Source organism: Mercurialis annua, linkage group LG1-X (genome assembly GCF_937616625.2).
Source record: "Mercurialis annua linkage group LG1-X, ddMerAnnu1.2, whole genome shotgun sequence".
Classification (NCBI taxonomy): Eukaryota; Viridiplantae; Streptophyta; class Magnoliopsida; order Malpighiales; family Euphorbiaceae; genus Mercurialis; species Mercurialis annua.
The window spans coordinates 55,615,599-55,634,258 of NC_065570.1; the positions used below are offsets into that span (position 1 = coordinate 55,615,599).

The 18,660-nt window shown below is 34.5% G+C and overlaps 2 protein-coding genes across 3 annotated transcripts; one reads left to right on the top strand and one right to left on the bottom strand.

The window, feature by feature from the left end:
* Positions 1–549: 549 nt before the first annotated feature.
* LOC126681050 (aspartic proteinase Asp1-like) lies at positions 550–3,812 on the top strand. The gene is made up of 9 exons (XM_050376427.2): positions 550–891; positions 1,196–1,313; positions 1,641–1,867; positions 1,992–2,225; positions 2,340–2,478; positions 2,583–2,777; positions 3,123–3,195; positions 3,283–3,370; positions 3,464–3,812. Exons 1-9 carry the CDS (start codon positions 710–712, stop codon positions 3,561–3,563), a joined length of 1,356 nt encoding a protein of 451 aa, XP_050232384.1. The 5' UTR covers positions 550–709; the 3' UTR covers positions 3,564–3,812.
* LOC126681036 (kinesin-like protein KIN-7C, mitochondrial) lies at positions 3,585–16,729 on the bottom strand. 2 transcript variants are annotated; one of them, XM_056104114.1, is made up of 26 exons: positions 16,243–16,729; positions 16,049–16,146; positions 15,628–15,717; positions 15,031–15,083; positions 14,546–14,611; positions 14,405–14,458; positions 13,440–13,499; positions 12,819–12,897; positions 12,415–12,482; positions 12,147–12,206; positions 11,938–12,042; positions 11,392–11,496; positions 11,046–11,153; positions 10,800–10,946; positions 9,811–9,993; positions 9,533–9,703; positions 8,904–9,143; positions 8,233–8,373; positions 7,940–8,065; positions 7,085–7,135; positions 6,934–6,981; positions 6,581–6,853; positions 5,678–6,328; positions 5,130–5,219; positions 4,672–4,746; positions 3,585–3,845 (listed from the first exon to the last, which is right to left on the bottom strand). In XM_056104114.1, the coding sequence occupies exons 1-25, from the start codon at positions 16,533–16,535 to the stop codon at positions 4,729–4,731; spliced, it is 3,378 nt and encodes a 1,125-aa protein (XP_055960089.1). In that variant the 5' UTR covers positions 16,536–16,729; the 3' UTR covers positions 3,585–3,845; positions 4,672–4,728. The 2 variants fall into 2 exon arrangements, with proteins under 2 accessions (XP_055960089.1, XP_055960085.1); XM_056104110.1 differs by having other exon boundaries at positions 5,678–6,355.
* Positions 16,730–18,660: the final 1,931 nt, after the last annotated feature.

The following is an 18,660-nucleotide window of genomic DNA, read 5'->3' on the forward strand; positions in this document are numbered from 1 at the left end:
GAATTAAAACTCAAAAACAGTTCAAAGAGAGATATGATAACTTGAAAAGAGTTGGTCTTATATATGTACAAAGCACCACGGCTAGGGGTGGCAAAATATCCAACTGAGCCGGTGATTTTTGGTCCGTTTGTTCGGTAAATTATGTGTTTGGCCGGTTTGGTTTTAAAATTTATAAATTTCAATTTTTGATTTTCGATTATTGATTCGGTTTGATATTTAAATTATTCAAATAATTAAACTGACTGAATAGACAAAAAAATTATTTTTATTTTCCTTGTATTTTTTCAGATTTAACCGAACCGATTAAATTATCAACCTATTCGGTGTAGTCCAGTTTTGTTTTTATGTTATTTTTTGATCGGTTTGGTTTTAACTAAAATTTTATATTCAATCAATTTGTTTTAAACATTGGGTCAATTTGTTAATTTAATTTGAACCGAACCGAGTGAACACTAGCTAATAACCGTGGGACAGTACCTGGTGCTAAAATGTTACCTATTATACCCCCGCCCGCAAATTCCTGCCAGTTTCGTCATCAAAAAGAGACGCGGCCCTCGAAACCCCCTGAACTCATCATTATAAATAGCGCACATGGGCGCTCTCACATTTTCCAACCAATTATTTGTGAAGCCAACTGCTCTGTGACTTGGAATTTTCCATCCACCAGACTACTACTCAACTTCTTCCTTCAAGAAAATCAACGCAAAAGATGAGCGAAAGAAGAAGAAGATGGTCGTCGTCGTCATTATTGCTAACCATCTTTTGTATAGCAGTGGCTGCTACATTTCTGGGATCTTCTTCAGCCGCTATTCAACCACCCACCAAGAATAAGTCAACTGCTGTTGCTTCTTCGCTTGTTCTTCCTGTTACTGGCAATGTTTATCCACTTGGGTACGTCTTGTTTATTCTGATGACTTGGAAATGTACAACTTCGTTTTTCTTTTATTTTTTATCTTCATTTTATCTGCCTTTGGATTGATCATTCTTTATCCCTAATTCTCTTTTTGATTAGGTCTCAATCTTTTGTTTTTAATTTATTAATAATTTCATTTATATGAATTCTTGTATTACGTTCTTGATGTAATTTCAAGATTTGTAAATTGATTGATCTTCCATTTCTTGTTTCTTTAAATCGTCCTGTTTTCCCCAATTTGTGAAGTGAATTTATGATTCATTTCTGCGAGTGATTCTGCAGGTATTATTCCGTGTCACTTCATATTGGTAATCCTCCTAAGCTTTTCGAGCTAGATATTGATACTGGTAGTGATCTTACTTGGGTTCAGTGTGATGCCCCCTGCACTGGTTGCACTAAGGTCAATTCTATTCTACTGTCAAATTTGTTTCATTTCCAAAGGAATTGATTTATAACTCATTTGATATAAACATAATCAATTCTGCAAATTTCGATGAATCCTGATTGCATTACCGCTGGTTAAAAAAGCTGATTTAAACGAGATGTTTTTGAAGTGAAGGAGAGATCAAAGAATTCTCACTATTTCTTAAATTCATGGACCCAATTCAATTCCATGTGATCTTTTATAAAACTTTTGGAGAAACTTTTATTTTAAAATTCTTCATTTTGTAGAATTTATTTGTATCAAACGCACCATTAATGTGTTTATGAATGCTCGTAACTACAGCCAATTGACTATCTTTACAAGCCAAGAAAAAATCTACTCTCCTGTAAAGATCCCCGATGCAGCAGTATTCAGTTATCAGGACACTTCAACTGTGAGTCTGCTGCTGATCAATGTGACTATGAGATCCAGTATGCTGATGAAGGTTCATCTCTTGGTGTGATGGTTACAGACTACTTCCCTCTTAGATTAATGAATGGCTCTCTTTTTAGACCTCAACTTGCCTTTGGGTAGGTTTCACACTGGCCATCTTGGTTTATAAATCTTAATGAATTATCTCTGAGCTTAAAAGAATCAGGTTACTTAGTAAAGTCGGACTGTTTAGCAGCCAAATTTTGATCATCTTGCTTGCAGGTGTGGATATGATCAAAAAAATCCTGGCCCAATTGCTCCTCCTCCAACAATAGGCGTCCTCGGCCTTGGAAATGGCAAAACAAGCATTATTGCGCAATTGAAGACCCTAGGTGTGATGAGAAATGTGATTGGGCACTGTTTTAGTAGGCGAGGTGGAGGCTTTTTATTCTTTGGGGATGATATGGTTCCTTCTTCGGGAATTGGTTGGACACCAATGTCGCAGAACTCATTGGAGTAAGAGCCCTGTACTGTGTTTGTGTATTGTTTTTTCTTTTCAGGCTATATAATTAGTTTTGTTTTGCATTTATAATATTCTGAAAATTGATTTCATTCTCGATGTTCTTTCAGCAAACACTACACAACCGGACCAGCAGAACTTGTTTATGGTGGAAAATCTACTGGCGTAAAGGGTCTAGAATTTATTTTTGACAGTGGGAGCTCTTACACTTACTTCAATGCCCAAGTTTATAGAATTTTGCTTAATTTGGTGAGACATAGATAATCAGTATACCACATACATATCGACTTAAACAAATGAATGTCTGGCAAGAAACAATATTGCAGGAATCAGTAACTTGTTTGATGTCTCAGATAAAGAAGGATCTCTCTGGAAAGCCATTAAAAGATGCACCAGAGGAGAAGGCGCTTGCTGTCTGCTGGAAAGGCACAAAACTGCTCAAATCTGTTAACGACGTAAAGAGCTACTTTAAGCCCTTGGCACTAAGCTTTATGAAAGAAAAGAATGTTCTGCTGCATTTACCACCGGAAGATTATCTTGTTGTCACGGTGAGTAATTGAAACCAGTTGCATTTTATCTGCTATGTACAAGCACCAGGAACACTTATGCTTTCTTAAAAACGATGGTCGTTTTCTTATGAATTAACCGAACCAACAAATTTGATTGATTTGATTTCTGTATATAAAAATTAGGGTTTTTAGTTCGGTTTAGTTTGATTTTGTTTACATCTTTATAAATTTGGTTTGGTTTGATTATGAAAGAACAAAAATTTCTAGTTCAATTCGGTTTGCTTGGTTTGAACTTTGAACTGAAATGTACACCCCTAACCAATATATCCTGAAATAAAATGTACCCTGCAAGTAATATTCATATCCAACAACTTTTTCTTTCAGAAAAATGGAAATGTGTGCTTGGGAGTTTTAAACGGCAGCGAAGTGGGACTGGAAAATTTCAATGTAATCGGAGGTGAGCATTTCAGTCAACATAAAGATCTCGATTTCCTTCAAGTTATCCGTCTTGTTGTATCTGATATTCTGTCATGTCACATTGCAGACATTTTTTTTCAAGACAAGCTGGTGATTTATGACAATGATAAGCATCAGATGGGCTGGACTTCTGCAAATTGTGGCAGGCTTCCAAAGTCCTCAACCACTCCTCTTTAGTTATATTATTCCTTTCATGCATTTATGCAGAAAGGGCTTTCTCATTGGGATTTTTGCTCCTTTATTGGCAGTGTGGACAGTTATTACAATGAAGCTGCTTTTTGTCGGCCTTCTGCAATCGGTTCCAGCTTCTTATCAGAGCAATGCCCATCGCTACTTCAAGACCAATGAGCTGATTGACACACAGAACACTAGAAGGCAACAATAGCTTAATAACTCTATACATAGTAAATACATAGTGTTCAGTCGCATGGATTAGAACTGTTTTGGTTCTTTGTTTTGCAGCATTTCTAATACATGTAAATGGGTTGATCCCACATATATAGTACTAATAATTGTTGGAAAATAGGACTTGTCTCACTTCTGCAAGTTAGCTGGGAACTTGATTAGAAGAAAAATTGCTACTGCGGTTACGATTAAGATTGCTGTTGTCACTGTACAAATTGATTATACCTGCAATACCATTAACAATAGATCAACTTGCTGCTTTGAATTGAGAAAGTTGAAGATTATGTGCAGCCATATAGCTGTAATAAATTACATCTTTCTGAATTATGCAAAAGTAAGTTAAAGGATCATAAAGGAGACTTTTTGTTTTCTCTGTACCCTAGAGGACATGTTTAAAAGAACACTTCCAATGTTAAAAGCAGTGTTTTAAGAACCGAACTGGAGGTCAGCCGGTTCAATTCTTTTTAAAAGGTTCAACCTATTTGAAACAACAAAAAAACATAAAAACTGAAAACTATTAACCAATTACTAGTTTTAGTGTAATCCATTTACTAATTAAAATTTTATGTATGTGTTTAAATTATAAACATATAAAACTTGTTCTAGACAAAAAATATATTATCATATATGTCGTATAAATTTCTTCATTTTTTATTTCCTGGTTGAACCGATGGCCACACCAGTTCGAATTCTAAAACACTCATTGTACTTTTTGACTCCCTACTTAGATCAAAAAGCAAACACCCTCTATACTTATAAACATATTCAAGAAGGTTATCTTCACGAGAAAACCACTAAGCCTTACTCAAAATGCTATATATTTTCCATCTTTAATACAAGGTCATATTGTGATCACAGCTCATCCGTTCACTTATACCATTATACGTCATGAACCTAATTACTAGCATTTATTTAGCACATGATGCATAAAGCTCAGGCTGAGATGCTGAAACATTTTGATGTGTCTGACTCAACGATTAAAACAGCCTACTACAGTTTCATGATTAATTGTCTCGGGAAGAGAAAAACAAATGCATGGATCAAGACAAACCTCAAAAGTCAGAAACATCAATATGGAAGAATCCACCATTCATAGATCTTGGAAATACTATGCCTGATTAACACACTGCGCATAGCGAAAAACAAAAAACACTCAAAAGAAATACCAAAACCATGCAAGTGGTCACCATTAATACTTCACATGTTACAAAACAAATTGTGCAATATTCCAAAATTCACATTTTAAAAACATCTCTATTAGTACTATTTATTTTTAAGAGCATTTTCTTTTTTATGTAAATAAAGAGCATATTCACAACAAAACGTAAAACAAATAGTACAAGTACGGTAAATTCTTTAAATAAATATTAAATTTTTCAATATAGATGACCAATGAAAATGAGAGTTAATCTTTTAAGAGCTTGTGATTTATCTTTTTAATGAAATGATGATAGTACAAATTGAAATAAAAAAACATCTGATTTTAACATAGAAAGCCAAAAAAGATACCTTTGCATGAGAAATTTTTGTTATAGCTTCAATATGAAAATTCTGTAGTTCCTCAAGAGCTGTGACATCCAAACCATCAATATCTTCACTCTGACAAAATAATTTCAATTATTTCATTAGTATTTTCATCTTTACCAGTGTGTGTGATCTTGATCACTAGACAACACTTCTATGCACCGGTACAGACTCCAAATCACGTCATCTATACAGCACTCACACATGGAAGTCTCAGATAGGGTTACATAAAGTAATGATACCGGACACAGCTCACACAAACCTAAATTATATTAACAAAAACCCAGAGAGGACTCTTATTAGATGGAGTAAGACGCTGAACAAAATCTGCATCCACATATACATGCACAGAAACACTCAAGGATAGTATCGCATCTAACTAAAAGAAAAGGAAACTCACAGCTTGAGCAAATTAAAGCACCCACTTCCAGAACTCAATCAACTAATAGATTGCATAGAATTGAAAACAATAGATTGAAAATTCTTTAAAAGCTCGGAACATGACATGATATCAGTGTTCCAAAAGTGCATACCTTCAGTCTAGAAATTAGGCTTTCTAACTCTCTGCATCTTCTTTTTTCTTTCTGATAGCGCACTTTTAACTCATCTACTGTGCTTATCCCATCTATATTTTCACCATTAGATGGCAGAAATGCATGTGCCGCATTAGATGGTATTTCTTCCGCAGTGACACCTGACATTCTCATCTTTGCAACTAGCACCCACATATTGGCAAGCTCATTTTCCAATTCTTCTTCGCGGCGCTTTGCTTCATCAAATCTTCCTAGTAGGTCATTTTCTATTTTCTCTCTCTCCGATAGTGTAGCCTCAAGTGCAGCTTCTCTTTGGTATCTTGCATTTAGTTCTTTCCGTAACTCCTCAACCAAGAGATCCTCTTGTCTCTTTGCACGACCATCTGATCGAGCATTGCTAGAGTTATTCTGTTTGGAACCATATGAAGCAGTACCCTGACAATAATTAGATCTGCAATGAACTTCTTTCATAGAAGCCAGATCACCACTAAGCTTTGCATTTTCATAAGAAAGTTTGGTTACTTCTTCAGCTAAGTTTCGGAGCTCAACTGCTGCAGCTGCAGCCAGTTCTTTTGCATACGTTGCTTCCTCAGCCAGGTTTTGACAATGTGTTTCAAGCCCATCCTTTTCTTCAATCAATCTCTCTTTCTCCTGCTTCAGATTCTCAATCTCAGCAGCCTAAAGAATATTAATGGTAAATCAGTGGTGGCAACTAAAACCACCAGAACGAAAAATATACATATTAAATGCCAAGTCAGAAAATAGCAGCAACTGAAAACACAAGAACAAATATTATACAAATTAAGAGCCAGTCAGAAAAAACACAAGACAACATTAAAAAGAAACAAAAGTTCATCTTGAGCATCCATGACAGGAGATTCCAGTAGAAGCAAAAAGATAAACCTGAAAAAGAATCTGAGAATTGGAATAAGCATTGTCATTGCATTCTCTGGATTCCTCGAGCGAAAATATTCGATTCAAGCTCATGACACTTTTCGGTGTATTTTCATCAATAGACTTTTCTTCACATGGCAAAATCTCATTCCTCCCTTCTGTGTTCTTTCTAAGTGCCTCTTCAGGACATGTTGCAATTTCTTGTTGACTGCTGCCCAATAACGAATTCAGCTGCTGCCTCAGGAGAAGAATTGTCTCTTGCATCTCAGCATTTTCTGATAGCTGATATAGATACCAGTAATATAAATTAAAGGAATGGTCTTTTTTGAAAGAAGAAGATATGTCCAGTTTTTGAATACTACCTTCGTTTGTAGTTGCTCCTGAAGTATCCTGTTATCTGCTGACTTGATCTTCAACACCCGTACCCACAACAAAGTAGTCAACTTAGTAAATATCTAGATTTTATATTGAAAAATCAGTCCTCAAAGCTAGCAAGGGAGTAGGATAACAAACCTCAAGTTCAAAAGTTTTTTCGTTTAGCTGAGCAGTAAGCTTGGATAGGGCCTACATGTGAGGCTAGAAGTTACATTAGAAGACAAAAAATGGTAATCAAGGACACTCAATAACTAAAATGGCTTACTTTACTTTGCCATTCTCTTTGGCTCTTTGTCCATCATTAGATGTAAAAAACAAGCTGGCATTCAAGCATTCAAAGAAAGATACCACCTTACCCTGATAATATAATTACAGCATCCTAAAACCAATTTGTTGGGTAGCAGCCAATTCGAATTAGGAAAAATTACATCGATAGTGCGTGAGCTTTTTCAAATCTTCTATTTTGGCGTTTGAACTTTTATTTTATTTTTGTATTAGCATTTCAACTTTTTTAAATCAAACAAGCACTTTTAGCCGTTTTCCAGTCACCAGTGTGCTAAAAGATAAAAATAACTCCTCTTTTACTTAAATATATATATATATATATATTAGTAAAGAAAATGATAATTGTGTGCCTAATAATGTACTTAAATAAATAGAATTAAAATGTCAAACCATATCAGCAAATTTAAAAATTATTTTTGGCTTTATTAATAGTCCGATGATCGGAAAATGGCTAAAAAAATACTCCTTTGATACACTTTTAAAAGTTGAAACACTAATTTTTTTTAAAAAAAAGTTCAAACACCAAAATAAAATATTTAAAAGGGTCCGGACACTGCCGGTATAATTTATCCTTAAAATTTACTAATTGGCTGATACCCAACTAAAGCCAATAAAGCTTATTGGGTTTAATACAACTGAGACTCGGTCAAATTTTAGTTCATTATGAACAATTGTCTAGAAGATTCATTTACACTTCAATAGACTTACCTGTGACACTTCAATACTGCTTGATATATGAGGTGTTCTTTCAACTGAACCAATCATTCGTTTCTCCAGGACACGCATCTGAAGCTTCTTTTCACTAATTTCATCTTTTAATTTCCTTATTTGTTCCTATGTCGACCAATGTGACAAACGAATCAACTATTAAATGCCTTAATACATCAATAAAAATTCTATCAGAAAACAGCGATCTATAGTCCTGGAATGAACATCCTATCGACGACCAGTAATCTATCTTTGACATCTAAATAATATCAAGAAAAAATGAGGAGTATCACCTTTAATTGCGAATCTTCAGGGTTGGCAGCAGCTTGTTCTGACAGCCTCTTCAGAGAACTAATACACAATGCCACCTCTCCAGCTAACAATTTAACCTGCTCACGAAGCAGATCAATTTGATCCGTGATTGTGGTCCCAGTCTGTACAGAAACCAGGAAGTCATTCAAGTTGACGTTCAGATTAAAGAACCATATTTTGAAAACATCAATGCACAATTATTTCCTAGAAGTCTAAGTTAACATTCAAAGCGATAAGACACCATATGTTTGTAACTTAGCAATTGATAAAATTTTGTATAATAAAATGGCTTTGCTTGCAAAACCCAGGAGGATCTGTTACGGATCTGCCTTAACACTGCTCATAACAATTGCAGAAAAAAGTAAATCTGATCAAAAGCTAAAGGCCCAGATGAAATAAAGTAGAAGCCCGAATAACTGCAAAGACTAAAACTAAACCAGGAATGTTAAAAAAACAACTATCAATGTGAAAGAATAACCAAATCCAGTAAGCACTAATTTAGACGTCAGCTTCAGGTAGCCATCCTCTTATATGGCACGCAAAAGTTTAACTTCTAGGCAATAATCTTAGTGTACCATGAAATATGATTATCAACTTGAAAATTCAAAAATTGTACTAGTATTAATGAGATGATAATTAGAGTTCTTCTCACTGCAGGCAATCGATGACTTCCAACACTTGCACCGAACAAGTCACCGGCTTGGGTACGCTTCGGAAATGAGTCAATTAGCATAAAATCATCTCCTCTTTTACTGACCGATTTTTTCCGTCCATCCTTCATATCACTAAACATGACTCTGTTTTGTGATGATCTAGAACTAGATGCAGGTGATCCACTTGCAGAGCTTTCACTATCAATACTTGGCGATGACCTCATCAGATTCTCAGGTTTCTATACAAGAAAAACTATCACTCACATTAGTTAAGTTAACAGAAAAGGTAAGTTTAAAGAAAAGGTCTAAGAAAGTTTGTTATCTCTTAAATGAGACTAACAACTATAACAAATCACGAACCATGCAACTTTTAAAATGAATCAATCATGCTACCATTTTAGTTCAGAACCGATATAAGGTTTTCTAGCAGGGGCTAAAAGAAAAATAAGATGAACAGTTATTCATTAGTCAAGAGCTTGAAAAGGAGTAGAATGTAAGTGTCGTTTCAGTCATAAACAAACTAGCGTGCCCATTTCATAAAATAGCTTCTAGATGAATATGAGCAACAAACCAGTCAGATCCCATTCCAGCGATGCAAAAGGGTAATATTGTTAAGTACATGACTTACCCTTAGCTTAAACCAGCCAAGCATCCCATGCTTCCTGTTACTTCTGTAATCTTTCACCAGGTCATCTAGATTGTTGATATCATCTCGAGTGTCGGTTGAAAGCTCAGAAGCACAGCTTGCAGCATCTTCTTCAGCCATGTATTCGCGTTTTCTATCTGGCAGATACACTAGCTGCATCAGAACAGAGCCACGTGAATCTTTAAAAAATCCATCTCGACTGATCTAGAAAACTGCTTCTTACACAAAGTAAGCCAATAAAAAATCATGAAATTATGAACCTCATCTTCCCCAAAGGAATGCCTTCGCCTATGACCAGCGCGCTCTGGAAGGTTTGGTTGCATGGAATTCTTGGTGGATACCAATATAAGTTTAGTCAACCGCTGAATTCTTCCCATCAATGCTGCCTTAGCCTGTTCCTCTTCTTCCAATCTTGACTGTAATTTGACCTTACCAGCTTCCAGCTTTTACGCCAAAGAAAATTAGATATCATAAAGTGAGAAGCAATGCTACAAACAGAATCTGGAAGCATGATTAGCTATTATGTCCAAACAAAATACATAACTTTTTAACCAGGGTTGCAAATTGATTCGTGGTGGAATAAAGAATAGAACAAACAATCTGCAATGTTCTTAACCATACTATAACACATGTTGTCTGGGTAATACTTGATAATAGATAAAAAAAAATCTGTACAAATAGCACTCATCTTACAACCTTAAAAAGACATCATTTAGCATGTCTTACTTTCACAAATAGCCTGAAAAAAATAAGCATCAGAATTCATTACATCAAATGAGGTTTTATATGCTAACAATATTCTATCAAATTTACACAGAGGGATAACTCGGTAAATTTACCATTATTTAGATGTCTGGATTTCTGCACAAAAAATGAGGCTCAGCCCAGATCTATTTTCTCAATTAGTGGAAGAAATCAGAATCTTCTTTGAGACCTCAAAAAGTAATTGGAAATCTCAGACCTATATATGTAAAACCTCAAGAACTGAGGTCTATTTATATTTGTGTGTGGGCTAAGTATACCAGACACCCTGAACAGTGGCACTTCCAGGTTAAACACTAAGTTTCAAATCATATCGATCCAAACCCTAAATTTTGTAGGTAGGTCAATTTAAAATGTGAGGCTTAAGAGCAAAAAGAAGAAAGCATCAACAATTAGTACTTTTTATTACAATCAACCAATTTTCTCCCAAAGCCCAGGCAAAGATGCAAATAAATGCATTTCAATAAAAGTTATTATATGTGCAAACCTGAAGCTTCAAAGTAACCAGATCTTCTTGGGAAGATGCAGGCATATGAGGATTTTCCATAATCCCACGCTTCAATTGCTGAAGCTCTTCTTTTAAGCAGGAAATTTCCTTCTGGTACTTCTTTATGAGAGACTTCTCATCAATAATCTGTACACGACAACATTTTGAGAAATGAAAAAGACAGACATGAAGATACAGCCTCTAAAATTAAAGAGAATTCACATGAACAGTGATCCCAATATTCACCTTATTCTGGGAAGCCTTGATTTCGACATGCTTGCTTCTATGTGCAAACTTCAATGTGTTGTGTGTCTCTTCACTATTGCTTGAGGCAGGTGTCACAGTGCAAATAAGCTGCAAGAAATTTAAACAAGGAAAATTTATCAAGATGCAGAAGTTGGAATCTTCGGGAAGTATTAGGATAACAAGAAAACAGGCACACAACAAGATCAACAGTGCCCCTCAAAAAAAAGCAACAGAAACTAGTCAAAAATCTAATGAAGCCGCTTCATAGGAATAATTTGTGCAGCAGAACAAGAAATGCACCATTTGTACAAATACCAGGAAATATCAACTGGACTATTTGACTTACAGAGATTCGCCCGTGGCCACTGAGGGATGACTGCAATAAACGTGTGAGTTTTGAATCCCGGTAAGGAACATGTGTTGATTTTTCATCAGTTAGTTTAGAAATTACCTGCAAGGAGAAGCAGCAAGTGAAAAGATCCAAAATTTATGATCAGACTAAGCAAACATAGGGAAGGGGTGTGTAAAATATCATCAGTACTCGAGGTAGTCAATTTACAATAAGTTCAAAAAATGCTCAGTTTCATGAATTGGCAAGCTTATAAGTCGGGTAATCTCAATGCAGATCAGTCCTCCCAGTATCCAGAAAAGTTTAATTTCAATAGCCACTAAATGGTTAGCAGCACAACAAAGGAACTGTGGTTGCAACTTTCTAGCAATATTGAACTTTTAAGAGTTTTAAAACAATAGACGAAGCATAAATAGCTCCATGCAAATGGAATGCCTTGCAAAGTACAAAGTGATGATTCTTCTTATCAGTTAATTTGAAAGTCAAGAATACAGATAAATTGAAAGCCTAGCAACATGAAAGATAAGAAGAGTAACAGCTTACAGTGCCAAGAGTGAGTAAGCTTTTATTTATGTAAGAACCCTCTTTTCTCCGCAGTCCTGTTGTTTCAGTTTTTGAGCTTTCAGATCCTGCGAGGTCAATTAAATTCTGCAAAGCAATTTGAGTTGTATTCATGCCCAGCACAAGACTCTAACAAACAGTATGTATTTGAATAAACAGTCAAACCACCAGAGACAGCCAGCAGGAATTACCAATTGAGACAAAGTAACTTCTTCTCCTTCATTTTCTCCACGCGGACTGCTTTCAATAGTCTGAAAACAGCAATTTTATTCAGTGTGAAAAAAGTAGAAGCTACTGACAAATTAAAAGCCATCCTGAGTAGGCCAAATTGGCCAACAAACCTCTCAATAGTAACTGTGGTTCACACTTCTAGATTAGGTTTAGCTCACGTTCTAAAGGAATTATAATACATGCAATTATGAATAACCCAACCTCATAAATTGAAAGCAAATCACATACCAAGGTGAATATTGTGTGGCTCCGACTGCTAAGAAGATTGAAGTTATTAGAACCCACATGCCTATGCTCTGCAACAATATGCGATATTGTTAAGAGGTGTACAACTGCACAATCAAGAAACATCTGGAAAACAATGTATCAGAGCTAAGAAGGGTTAATAACTTGATGTCAATACTAATGATTTAAGACAAAGCTTGGAGCTTTGAGGATAAAACATCTCGGAACTTTAAGGATAAAAAATAAACCTTTGCATATAAGGATGCCATACACACGTATGAGAAATGCAAAAGATCAAATGTCTAGAAAGATAACAAATGAAATGTATCAAATGAAACTGAATATTGTGAAAGCTATATAATTCCAGAGCTCGATATTTTATATATGCAAAGCCATAGAGGCTATACCTTCTCCAGATGCTATTAGAGAAAGAGCATGAGCTGGTGACAAAACAACTTCCTCTTTGATTCCCTCAACATAAGTTCCCTGGCACAATAATAGGAAGCACACTGGATAATAAGATTTTTAATATTTGGAAACTCAGATTCACTTTGTCCAGCAAATATGACTAGTAGCATAAGTTCCAAACTGCAAACTGCGGTGTGTCATATACTAAAACAGTTGTGAAAAGCACTGCATATAAACTGGGTAACTGAAGATTCATTCAGGGATAGAAGAACACAGCAGGTTGAACCTGTTTGCAAACAAATTTATGCTGTACACAAATGTTTTAACATTCTTGTTTTTGCTTCTCCAAGTATGTCTAAGGTATATGACCCATTGACCATTCTCATTCGTAACAAGCCACTAGCTAGTGGCTACTTGAGCGGTTGAGCCAGTATAACCTTATGCTTTGACATCCAAAAAAATATAGACTCAAAATGTTCTACAAACTCATGAAAAGTTATATTTAGAGCAAACGCCCTAGAAGTACTTCTCAATGAAATAAACCTTGGAAAAGGATGAGAAGAAAAGGAAAGAATGATCACACACTATATATTTTATATCCTATATCTTAAATTGAGCACCTGTGGATCCTCTCGTATTCTCAGGTTTTGCCCCGTTGGATCAAGCAGATCATTAATGACCTGAGAGGTAAAACAAAAGAAAGTGACTGGCAGCAGGATATCAGTCAAAGAAACTAAATTATGATTCACATTAGACCTTCAGATGTATAGTCTATGAACTAGATGAAAGAAATAATGAATATTGGGCCAAGTCAAAACTACTCTCATGATTTGAATAGTTTACATTCCCAAAATATAAGTCTACAACTACATTAAAATGATAGGTTACCAAAGAAAATTGTACGTCTCTACTTTTAACGTCGGAAAAATGTACAACTCTTGCACCCAAGGAAGTAGAGAATTCATAGACAAGGAAAGCAAGGATGCAACAAGCAGAGCTCAAGAGCAGTCTATTGCAATGTCCCAAATATGTGGTTTGAGGAGAGAACAGTGGTTTATAAGGATTAAGATCCAACTACTAGTTAACTTGAGTTAATATTTTGGACTACTTGTTTGAGCCTAAGAGAAAGTAAGCTAGTCGGGCCCGAGCCAATACAAATGGTTAAGGAAAATTTTAAACAAAGATATCGACACAATCAACCTTACATCATACTTTTTGTAATAAGTATCACAACGGAAGATTAACAAGAACTGAAAAAAGAATGACAGTGCTCCTTCAGCTAAATATTCACTAATTTAAACTCAATAATAGCACCAAGGTATAACACCAGTATTCTCTAATGATATTCACTTCAAATTTACCCTCTTCATCATTAAATTAAATGAATTGACTTTTCAAATGGTTTTTATCCTCTTCACCATCAAATTAAATGAGTGACGCGGACTATGCATGCATGCATACCCCCATTCTATGTGGAATCAAATGAGGATATTTAAAGCCAATAACAAATGTTCCATCAATGATGAGAAATAACTATAAAAAGAATATTTGAAAATCTGTGGAAGTGACAAAAAGCGTGACTAACCTCATTGTAGATTTCTAAGTATGAAACACGAAGAAGAAATTCCCGTCCAGGGGTCTGAAATATTGCTCACATAGTTACTCAAGACCAAATTAGATTGATTTTTGCATAACTTACAATATTGACATGCATACAACATACTACCTCTTGTATAATTCCAAAAACATCTTTCACTGCCAATGGAATGACTCCAGGTGACTTTTGTTCCCCCTAAAAAAAGAGAGTAGAAGAAAATGTTCAAGTTTGCGCGTTGATAGTTAGCAACACTGAAAAAAGAGACAAATAATTGACCAAGCCTGTAGTGAAGTAATTATAGACCAACCAAATATGTGGCTTATAGCCTTAGAGCCAGGTCATAAATGCCTATCGATATAAGTTATGCATTTCAATCCCTAATTGAAGAATTTCCATAAGTTCTGTTACAGATGCAGAGGACACGAGCAAAAAAGTAATACAAGGCCTGATTTCATTGCCTCTAAAGTATTAACATATCAACCTTAAATAGCTTCACAAAGGCACTAGCAAGTCACGAGCACAACATTGTTGTGAGATCCATTGGCATAATGCTCACATAAACAACATACAGTTTTAAGATTTAACATTGAACAGAATTGTATTTATAGACTTACATGCATTGTGTGAGTCTTCCCACTACTGGTGACACCATATGCAAACACTGTACCTGATAATAGAATTGAACATTAAGAGAAATAGAAGAGAGGGATAGAGAACATTTGTTCCACATACATTAGAAATGAGCATTGTGAATGTCATTTACAAAATCTATTTCTCTTCACTTAAGAAACTCATTCACTATTTAACACCCTAAGGCATTGCAATATAATTTGAACAGAGCAATGTCAGTTTGGTCCACAGCCAAGAAAAAGAAATGAATCTCGTTGTTTTCCTTCATTACAAAAAATGAAAGTTCTGAAACCCTCTAAGAAACTTATCATACTATTTAACCATGGAAATGTTGAGAAAACATATAGTAGTATTTCAAGCTTTCTGGCCTGATGTTCAATTTAAATCCAAAATGGCAATATGAAAGTATAGTAGGAATATAGTATTGTCAATAAAGAAACAACACAGTAGGCTCCTTTCAACAGCCAGCTAAAGTGCAGAAACACCATTCTATTTTAAGGATCAACTAATGGAGAAAAAATTTAAGCCTCCAGTCTGTATACAAAATTTGAACTTCGAAAAAAGTAAACTGTGAGAATCACCATTGATCCCTTGCATGGCACCACTAACAACATGCTGGGCAGCAACATCATAAACATGGCGAGTTGTTGTTGCAGGTCCAAACACTCGATCTGAAAGGAAGCAAGTTCATTTTCTATGAGCATATCAATGCACTAACAAGCACAATATATCCAAAACAGCTACCACTTTTAGCAATAGATAAACATGTATAATCAGTTATTTTGACATCAAATAACATGTCCATAGCTATTTTCATTAAAATCTACAGAGACACCACCATTGTATATTTTGCAACAATGATTGAAACATAAATTTTCCAGTTGTAATAACTTGGTCACCTGCTTAGTCAAAATGCATTAAAATAATGGAATTACAGAGCGAACGCATTATAATAAGCTAACATAATATAATAGCCAAAGAGAATAAAAAAAAGAAACTGACCATAACCGTAAGCAATAGAAGGATTATATTCGTTTCTCAGAGTATAATTGCCATCTGCATACCAAGCTATCTCGTCTCCTTTATTAATCTCCCTTGCACTGTCGCCAAAATTAAAAAAGCAAAAGCTTATTGGAAATAACAGAAAAATCAAATACTTCTCAATATATATACACAGATGGATTATAAGTATTAACCTGAGAGGACGGAACCTAACAGTGACCGTCACATTCTCTTTAGATTTGTTGCTGCTTTCAGGACGGTCCAGTACAGCTCCTACTCCGCCATGGACGGACGTCGACGGAGTAGTAGTGACGGGAGAGTTGGAGAGTCTCGAGGGAGGCCTAGAAGAAGTTGTTGTAGCTGAAAGAGGAGTTGACGGTCGCCCCGTCGATTTCGGAGGCGGAGGCGGCTGAGCCGGAGACTTGCGGGAGCGGAAAGGCGAGATAGTCGAGGACCGGTGGGGCCTACTTGAAGAAGAAGAAGACATGGAGAAAAGGTAAATGAAGAGGAATGGAAGAGGTTTCTAGAGAGAAAGAGAGGGTTTTAGCTCTTTAGAGAGAGAAATGGGCGGGTCGGGTGAGATCAGGGAAGTCACATGGCCGGCCACCAATTCTTTTTTTTTTTTTCTCCCTCCGCTCTGTGCCGCCTTTTGGATTGTTTTGGCGCCCTCCTCTCTTTACGAAGTTGCCACTGTTATTTTTATTTTAAAAATCAACCCCAACAAGACATCCATTTTTTATTTTATCAATATTTTAATTTTTCGTTCATATTTTTTATGTGACTATTCAAATTAAATTTAAAATTTATTTTAATAAATATAAAAATATAAGTAAATTTTTAAATATTATTTAATAAAAGTATAAAAAATTATAGGTATTTATCAATTACTAATAGAGTGTCTGACACAAATTATTCTATATGCCACTACAAGTGGCTCATAAAAAACTGAAGAATTATGCAGTGACATATGATCCGCAGTATATATAGATTTTAATTTAAAAACAAAAAGCACATACAAAATTAATTTTTTTTAAAGAATAGGTATAGATAGAAAAAAAAAACAGTGTCATATCAGTAAATGGTATAATTTATTAATTTGTAATATAATTTGGAGAGAATACTAAATTGAAGTTTTATTTCTATTTTTTTATGAGAAAGTTTTCTATAATACACTAATTTAAATTTTATTTTTTAATTTATATTATTTTTAAATATATTTACAAGGCCTATTTTTTTGTAATTTTTAAAATATATTTTTTCACTTTTACTGATTTACACTCTGTTTTATACAAAAATTCTGGTATTTTTTTATCGTGTTTTTTTATCGTAACTATAGTGTTTTTATAATGTATCTATAGTGTTTTTTAGTATAATTGATGTTTTTATAGTATATCTATGGTGTATATGCAGTGTATCTATAGAGTTTTTGTAGTATTTTTATAGTGCTTGCCATAAAAACACTGCAAATACACCAAAAAAAACATAGATACCCCATAAATACGCTATAGATATAACCGAAATATATTATAACGTAAATGCACCATATATAAAAACACTACAAATATACCATTAATCAATTCATTTTTATAAAATCAGTAGCATCAAAATAAAAGAACAGATATATGAACAGGAGAAAGACATAATAATTATATGAACTGTGGGAGAATTTTATAAACAAAAAAATAAAAAATGTATAATAATCTCTTTACAAAAATTTAAATTATCACAAGAACCCTAAAAAGACATAAAATATAATAACGACATCGAGAAATCCATCGGAAGAAACGTAATGACGAGAAAATCAATGGAAAAATCGCGGCGATGAAAAATTCATTGAAAAAAACGCGACAACGAGAAAATTACGGTGAGAAATCCACTAGAAAACGCACAACAGCGAAAGTGATGTGCGGCGGAAGTAGACGAACGAAGGAAAAAGTTGAGAGAAGCAGACGAAAGAGATAAAAAAAGAGAAAATTTTAAGAGAAAGAAAAGTAGAGAGAAGTGTTGTTACAAATGACCTAAAATGAGTGTAATCCATATATAGTATAATATTTTTTAAATATATTTATTAAAAATCAGATATTTAAAAAATAATCCATTTTTTTTCTTATTTGGTAAAAAATTTAATAATTTGACTTTGATATTATTTCTCACATTTTTTATTAGATTTTGTTAATTTTGCATTAAATTAGGGGCTTTTTTCATAAACAACCAACATTTGGTAAATTATTACTTTTATACAGACAAGAGTTTTCAATATGAAAACTACTGTACACGCTGAAAAATATTACTTTTATACGAATCTATATATATAAAATATTTCAAGTCAAATCCTCATAAATGAATAATTTTCTCTCTCATCACAATTAATTTTTCTCTCCTCTCTCTCAAATCATCTCTCTCAGCTCGTGTTTGCTCCATCGTTTTCAGCCGCTATGTCCTCTGTTCCTCCGCTCCTCTATCATCATTCTCATCATCGTCTCCGCCAACGCTATCATCTCCTATGATCGTCGTCGTCATCAATTTTGATTTCAGATCTACAATTTATTCATTGTTCTTCTTTTTCTTTTTCTTTTTTATTTTCAGATCTACAAATTTTATACTGTTTTTTC